At 39.1% G+C, this 8,670-nt stretch overlaps 1 protein-coding gene across 2 annotated transcripts in view; it reads right to left on the bottom strand.

Moving 5' to 3' along the window:
• Window positions 1–4,910: 4,910 nt before the first annotated feature.
• Window positions 4,911–8,670, bottom strand: part of FBXL17 (F-box and leucine rich repeat protein 17) — a 465,079-nt gene continuing 461,319 nt past the window's right edge. The window contains exon 9 of one of the 2 annotated variants that reach the window (XM_014852976.3): window positions 4,911–7,790. In XM_014852976.3, the coding sequence (XP_014708462.3) occupies window positions 7,650–7,790 (141 nt within the window). In that variant the 3' untranslated portion in view covers window positions 4,911–7,649. The remainder of the gene's footprint in view (window positions 7,791–8,670) is intronic. The other variant, XM_070517628.1, reaches the window with a different exon arrangement.

The following is an 8,670-nucleotide window of genomic DNA, read 5'->3' as shown; positions in this document are numbered from 1 at the left end:
CTCTTTTTGCTGAGGAAGACTGGCCCTGAGCTAACATCCATGCCCATCTTTCTCTATTTTATATGTGGGACGCCTGCCACAGCATGGCTTGACAAGTGGTGCGTGGGTCCACACCGGGGATCCGAACCTGGGCTGCTGAAGCGAAACATACAAACTTAACCACTATAAAACCTCTTTTTAAAAAGCCCTTCTTAAGTTGCTACTTTTTCATTTTCTATTATGTTAATCACTAAAGAACTCTAAGGAAGAAAGAACAAAAAAACTCAATAGACTGCTTTCAGTAGGCATCATTTATGATTAGATAGCGCATGTGGGCACCTGAGTGCATATGCACATGTGTGCACTCACACACACACACACACGCACGCACACACAGCCACACCATTGGAGGATTTCAGACTAGAGCGAGGAACTGAGGGAGTGCCCATCAGCGTGGTCTAGCCATGTGTCCTCAGGCCACTCAACGTTGATGCCTCTCATCTTCAGATCTCTCAAGTGATGGCAAACTGTGGAAAAGTGCAAGAAACATCCACCCGTCATGTGGTGAAGAAAAGAGCTGAAACAAATGTTTGCCCTTTGGATGTTTCTCTTTCTTGGGCTGATGGCATCCATACTTAGTTTGATTAGCCAAGCAGAATCATAGGAGAAGGGATGCTCTTTAGGGTTATTTCTTAGGGATGATTTCAGTTTTCTGAAGTTTATTTCCTGGAGATGGTTGCATTCCAAGGACTGAAGAAGCTATAATGCTGTATTTGTATCTACTAAATATCACAACAAACTGGGATTAATTTTACTAAGCACATGCTCAAAACAGGAAACAAACCTAAATCCACCAATGGTAATATGGGTAAATAAATTGTGGTTTGTTCATATAATGAAATGGACAGACTTGACCCTACCTGACTGTTCTTTCAACTACAGATTATCACATTATCAGAAAAGTCTCTGTATTACTCAAAGGTTTTGATACCAAATTTATCTGTGTAATTAAAAATGAAGCGATAATGAAAGGGCCCCCCACAGCTTTACAAAACAGTATAGTGGTCCTTTGATTCCTGTGGTAATGACATGACAGATACGCTACAAGGATTCTCACAGCCGTCTCAGCACCACAAGGACAGCTGTTCTGCTTGGAATTCCAATGATGCTCGGATAGAAACCAGGCATTTAGGCAACACTATGCTCCCAGCACAGGAGAGGAGAGTGAGCTGGAGTGTTCTCTCACTCCTGCCACCTGCGTAGACATGGGATTGTGTAAACTCTGCTTCACACAGAGCTAACCTCCACTACCAAATGGGTAGGGAACTTTGCATTTAGGTCTGACAATTCCTGATCATTAATCAATTTAAACAAGGTATAAAACTTTTTTCTTTTAAAATTTAATAAAATATTTGATATGAAATAATTTGTTACATATGCATATGTTATGAAGCATCTTAATAAAATACTGGTGAAGCCACTCTTCGACTTATGACGCAAAACCTACAGATTCAGCTGAAGCCCTCCGTGTGGTCCTACAATCCCAGCCCACCAGCTGTCCACCCAAAGGTAACCACCGCTCTGAAATTCGGCAATTGTTACCTTTTCCTTTTTCTCTTTTTATAAATTCACTTGTATCCCTAAATAACAGCTTATTTAATTTTGCTTGTTTTCGCTTGACTCTAGAACAGAACACACCCCTGGTTTTCCTCCTACCTCCCAGGGTATTCCATCTCAGCCTCCTCTAAAGAGTTTCCTTCCTCTCCCTGCCTTCTGAATGTTGGGGCACCCAGACACAGTCCTCAGACTTCTCTTTTTATCTAAACTAATGGATGATGACCAACGATGATGATTTCAGGCTCATGGCTTTAAACACCATCCGTATACCATCCATGTACCTCTCCTCCGAACTGAACTCCTTATCCCGCTGCATGCTTCCCCACGCTCGCCTGGATGTCTAATGAGCATCTTCAAAATGAACACTGAGCCTTTGATATTCTCCTCCAAAGTCTTTTTTTCTTCTCTACAAACGGAAACTCCATTATCTCCATTATCATATTTAAACATTGTCTTTTCCCTACTCTATTTTTGCTTCTGCTGGATTAGATACGTTGGAAAGCCTCATACTAAGTCCCATAGGTCTTAACCTCTCAATCTTCCATAGGAAATTATCCATACAAAAGAAAAGGCCAGGATTTTCCCTTTTACTTTACTAAGATCTACCTTTCAGTTTATGAATTCTCCCTTTAGCTGAATCTCCTGTACTACTCAAGCCTTTCATTTTAATGTTCGATTATTATAGTTTTCACTTCTAAAAATTCTATTTAATTCTTTTAAAAATCTACCTGTTGGGGCCAGCCCAGTGGCACAGCAGTTGAGTTCGCTTGCTCCACTTCAGCAGCCTGGGGTTTGCTGGTTCGGATGCCAGGCATGGACCTGTGCACTGCTTATCAAGCCATGCTGTGGCAGGTGTCCCACATATAAAGTAGAGGAAGATAGGCAGGGATGTTAGCTCAGGGCCAGTCTTCCTCAGCAAAAAACAAAGAGAGGAGGACTGGCAGCAGATGTTAGCTCAAGGCTAATCTTTCTCAACTAAAAAATTATCTGTTCATTTTTACTGGTTTCTTTTTTTCTTATACATGTTTCAAATAACTTTTTTATATTTTTGAGTACAAATGTTTACTTTGTATTATGTATCTGAAAATTTAACGCTGAAGCCTGTGAGGATGTGGGTCTCTCGTTTGTTTTTTCCGTTGACTTGCACTAATGCTGGCTTATTTCCTGTTGTTCTCCTTGCTTTTAGATTGTGAGTTTGTATTTGCTGGCACTCTATTTCTGGGGTTTCTTTCTGTTTTCTTTGAGGAAGATTAGCCCTGAGCTGACTGCTGCCAATCCTCCTCTTTTTGCTGAGGAAGACTGGCCCTGAGCTAACATCTGTGCCCATCTTCCTCTACTTTATATATGGGACGTCTACTACAGCATGGCTTGTCATGTGGTGCCATGTTCGCGCCTGGGATCCGAATCAGTGAACCCTGGGCCGCTGAAGCAGAACATGTGCACTTAACCGCTGCACCACCGGACCGGCCTGAATTGAGGGTACTTTTCTCCAGGGATGATTTTTGTCTGCTTTTGTCAGGCAATGAACACTTCTGAAATGAATCCTTTTAAAAATACAGTTATAAGCAACACAAACTATAAAAATAGTATAGATTCAGGTAATAAACCCATGGGAATGGTAGCCAGTGACTATTAATTTTTTCAAAAGAACCTTTAAAAAAAAAAAACAACTCATGAATAGCCAAGGTAAAAAATGGTAATTTTCCTTACTGTTTGCCTCTTCAATTTTTGTTTTATTTTAGTTCACTATTTATAAAAGCGTATTGCCTTTTAGGGATCCTGGTTTTATGTGAGAATGACTCTGATTCGACTCTGCATTAACTCAGTGGCCCAAAGTTCTGTACACATTCTCTAGGCTATCATGATCGGTATAGTGTCCCATATTCTGGTAGTTTCCAAGCTTCTCTCTCTAGAAGTAAAAGTTCAGCATGTAACAGAATCACCCAGATTTTCTAAAACACAGATAGCTGGGCCTTACTCCTTGAGTTTCTGATTTAGTAGGTCTGAGGTGAGGCCCAAGAATTTGTATTCATGACAAATTCCCAGGTGATGCTAATGTGATTGGTCTGGGGACCACACTTTGAGACCCACTCCTCTAGACCAGGGATCAATAAACTTTTTCTGTAAAGGACCAGATAGTAAATATTCATGACTTTATGGACTACACGGCCTCGGTCAAACCATTCATCTCTGCTGTTGTAGCATGACTGCAGCCGTAGAGAACATATAAACAAATGTGCGTGGTTGTGTTCCAATAAAACTTTATTTACAAAAATATGCATCTGGCCATATTTGGCCTGGGGCCATAGTTTGCTGACCCCTGCTCTAGTTTGATGTTTGCACCCTATTCCTGGCCACAAGAGGTTTCTTTTGCTTATTTGCAGGCACATCCGGTCATTTAAAAGGATTTTAAAATATTTTAATAAAAATTTTTAGATGTTACATAGAAAATCTTTCAGGATCTTCATTCTACCATATTGCCAGAAATACAAGTCCTGTATTTAAATTTCTACTTGTTGAAAGAATTTAGGGTAAGACTTTTCTAGTGGATCTGATTTTTTTCTACATGTCCAATCTCTTCAATAGGCCATGAAAAGTTTATGATTAGCCCGTTTTACTCCTAGAACCTTTTTCTACCCTTTGTCCCTACAGAACATATTCTTCTACTTTACTTAGTTACCTCAAACGCCCTGGACGTGTCTTGCTGTCTCATTCCCTCATGCCTTTGCACATATTTTCCGTTTTCCAGGTTGCCCTCCCTTCCTTCCCCACAGTAACTTTGGTAAACTCCTGTGACTCCTTAGACCCTCATTAAAAGCTCCTTCCCTGTGAAGCTCTTCCTTTCCAAACCCACCACTCTGTCCTGTGTGTGCTCCCTCTGACTATGCCCATATTATGTCTATTGTGCTCCACTGCTATTGCTAATGTTCAAGAACGTCTACTTACTAGACTATGAGCAACCTGAGGATGGGGATGAGTTTCATTTATTTTTAAATGCTCACTGCCTGGCACATATTTTTTACTCAATATTGATTTACTTTTGAAAAATTGAATAAATGGCGAAGCAAATGAATGAGTGTTTAGGGAATGGGATTTTAAACAAACTACTTGTTTAACCCCTGAGGTTTTAATCTTATCTCATTAATTACCGGCCAAACTAGAACCTCCTAAACCCAGTCTTATTTGTTATTCTGGGTTAGTTAAACCTACATAAAGGCTGCAGTGAAACACACAAGAACATGGGCCACTGCGCGCAACACACCAGACCAGCACCAGGAAGGCCGTTTGTTGTCTCTAAAATAAAACAAAAGACACAGTGTTTTGTTTCTCTTTTATTGCAACCCATTGCAAGGTCAAAAGACTCACGGAAATATAGAAACTACAAACCGGGTGAATTTCCTTTATCCACTCAAAAAGACATTAAAGACAAAGGACCAGAATTTTCCACTACAGCAATATATTTCATAATCTTTATTCTGAAAATACTGTTGACATTTTGGAGAGGATAAAAAGCCCTGCATTAAACGTGTTCACATATATTTATGACACTCTAAGCAAAAAAAGAAAGTCTATATTGCCCAGAAAAATCACTGGAAGCCTCATTTCAAAGCATCTAATGAGAACACACTTTCAACCATCACAGGATCACTCAAGGTGATGCTTTTGCTGGCTGTTTTTTGAGATTAATGCTTTGAGGCTGGACATGATATTTCCACAGATTTCTACAAATATACCAAAGCAGTTTTCCAGGTTATGTTGCATCAGGCTTTCTGGATTAATGAACATCCTAAAGGATAAGTGCAAGCCCCCAACCCCCAAGCTAAAGCATGTTATAGTGCTGTACTTTAGATCCAAACAACGCAACGTTAAAAACAAATCAATTATACACTTCTGAAACCATCTGACAATCAAACTGTAACACTCCAAAGATTATTACAACTTTGAACTGAAATGGCACCATCTATCTCATTGATGGCTCTCCCTTCGTCTTTTTTAACTATTTAAAATATAGTGTAACATATATAAAAATTAAACTTTTGCTTATTTACTCAAGCTACTATTACTATATATACCTGTCTTATAAATTAGTTTTGGATTAAAAACCAGTTAAAACATTATGAATTAAGATATTTTTCAGTGTTGGGGAAATGAATATGAAAACGATACAGTTTGATATATAAGAAAAACTACAATTTATTAATAGTAAACAGCTTTTTTTCTGACACAAATTTTATTCCCTTCCCATTAAATTAGTAACCCATTTACCGATGGAAAAAATACCCTCGGTGCTTACTGACTAGATTTTCCTAACTGATTGGGATTAAAAGCAAAAAAATGCCACATCAGAAACATGTTGACATAATCAAAGGAAACAGTTGTTTACAAAAAAAAGGAGTCATTATAAATAAGTGAATGGCATTTGAATTGTAAAGCTATTTTTCGTTTCTTACAGCTAGCAATTTTAGCAATATTGGGACTTACAGAAAGTGAAACTCCAACCTTAGTATATCTGTTAAAGACAAAAAAACAGTTATGTCCACATTGGGGAAGAATAAATACCAAACTCACAAGTCAGGGTTTATATCTAGCTCTGCGATGAAAGATAATCACTCTTTAGCTTAAAAAGGCTCCCTGCCATCTTGATTATACATCTAGACACAGGAAAGGTTATTTGAGCCTGAGTCCCTACTATGAATTCATTGCAAAGATGTGTGAAATCAAAACATATATTCATTTACTGATAGATACTGTCTTAACTGAAAGCTAGCAATCTTTAATTAAACAAAAGAAATGTTTATTTCTGACAAGAGTAAACAGAATCTTAATAAAAAGATTTTCTAATTTTTCTTCTTAACTTATACATCAACCAACAACAGATCTTTGCAGTAGCATAAGAACTATTCAAAAAATGAAAACGTGCATATATCCAAAAAGCCTCTTCTAAAGCCCGAAGCAAAAGAAAAAAGAAAAGAAATCGATCGAAAGATTGTCTACTTACGTCTCATTCATTAATCTTCTATTAATGTGACTACCCCCAATCTCAGAAATATACTTTCATAATTACCAAAATTAACAAAAATAATTGAATGATCTGTAGGATTTTTTTAAATAACTGCACACTATTAATTACAATTGGTGGCTTTAAAGTGGATAATGCTAAGATTAGCTCCAAATATCATTAAAATATATCTGGACCAGTTACTATCCATGAAAAAAAAAGACAACACAATGTTAACGTAAAACTCAACAAAAACATTTAGTACTCAACAGACTGCATTTGTAGAATAATGAATAATTAACTTTTGTGAACTGGCCAGGGGAGTCCCGATTGTTGCCTCTATATAAAAACTTCACAAAAGGCTTTTTTCTCTCTAGTCCCTAAGTTACCCACCACATAGCAAGTTGGCCACCTGTGGATACAATGAGCCAGGTAGAGTCACAGCGGATGACATCCCTCAGTGGCCTGGAGGAAGGCCACTTATCAGAAAATGGTCTGGAAAGAGACTGCCCTTGTGTGTGTAAGTGCACATGCACATGTGCGTGTATGCGACGATGCGAGAACCTACATGTGCGCATGTGCTTCAATGTTTGAAAAGTCCTGATTTCCAGGCTTCCAACTAGTGCAACAGCACTTCTGTTCTGGTCATCAGTGGAGCGCACAATTCCATCCAATGAGAAAAGAAGGCAGCTGCCTTCAATTTTGGGCATCTCAAAGTGGCAGTAATTAGAAGCTCAAAACAAGAGACCAAATTTTTTTGATTGTATAGTAAAAAAAAATATTTCTTGGAGAGAAATAAGCCTTTGAATTTAAAAACTAAAAGGTTTGTGGCTTTCAAAATCTTTAATTTTTAAGGAAAAACTCAGCTCACCTAGGAACAAATAGTAATTGCGCTTATGCTATGCTGAGTGCAAATGAGACACAAATATACACACCTGGGTACACACGTAGACATATGACAGTTAAAACCTTTCCAAGAGATCACCCACCCCAAATCTACAATCCCCTCTGCCCTGCTGAGCGATCCCAGCGGACCTAGGCGGGGGCGGGCGTGTTAGGAGGAGGCGGCAGACATGTTGGGAGTCCAGCCCATCTGATAGGCTCTCTCCAAGGTCCTCTTGCAGTCCTGCAGGACGGTGCTGAAGGTGATGTGCGGGTACTGCTGCACCAGCTGTTCCACCGTTACTTCACTGACCTGCAACCAGAGAAGAGCCGCCGTCACACACAGGGACCGCCGAAACCACCAGCCGCTCACGCACACCGGCTTGCTTCTCCTGGCACTAGGAACCCTTGCCTCATGCCTTCCAGCAGCATGAGAAAGTGTTTTGTGAAAAGGTATGTGTCCCCTTTGGTCTGACCGCCTTGATTTCCTAAGTACTACATTTGCCCTTAGACATTTTCAACAAGACATAGGACATCAAGAAATCAAATGTGTTTTCTAGAAGCATAAATGACTGTGACTTGTCAAGATCTTAACAACGTCCAGTGAAAATCTAGTGCTTGGGAGGTAAGGCAGCAGTAAGATAGCATTTTCAAGTGCATTTGACTTCGTCATCAACCTGGCAGCTTTCTTAGGACGAAACTGTAGATTAGTGGAGAGGATACACAGCCTTCTAGATAGAAGTGTTGGGGAAAATATTTATTTTTCTTCCCTTTAAATGTTAAGGTATTGCAAACTTGAAGTCCCTTTGTGAAAAGGGCTGAAATGTGAGGAATCAATAATTAAAACATACATGGCTGGCAGGTCAGGGATGGCCCCAATAGACCTTAACCATCAAAGATACCACCTTGATTCTTGATTAGACAAGGCAATCAGACAGGCCTAATTAAAACTAACACCTTTACAATTGCTGTGCTGTGAAGGGATTAATTTGTCAATTATTTTTAAGCTGATTGCAGTTCATATCACAGAAGTAGACAGCTTCCTTCATCCTTTAGATAAATAAATGATTAACCTAAGAACCACAACTTTTAGGTAGCTTTACTTAAAATCTTTATTGAACGCTTGGGCATTTTCAAATACATCAATATTTCATTTATACTGAGTAAGCTGGTCTGAAAGAAGGTGCTGGTGA

The sequence above is a fragment of the Equus asinus genome, chromosome 9, assembly GCF_041296235.1.
Source record: "Equus asinus isolate D_3611 breed Donkey chromosome 9, EquAss-T2T_v2, whole genome shotgun sequence".
Classification (NCBI taxonomy): domain Eukaryota; kingdom Metazoa; phylum Chordata; class Mammalia; order Perissodactyla; family Equidae; genus Equus; species Equus asinus.
The sequence above is the reverse complement of the archived record's forward strand: the minus strand, read 5'-3'. Positions and strand labels throughout refer to the sequence as shown.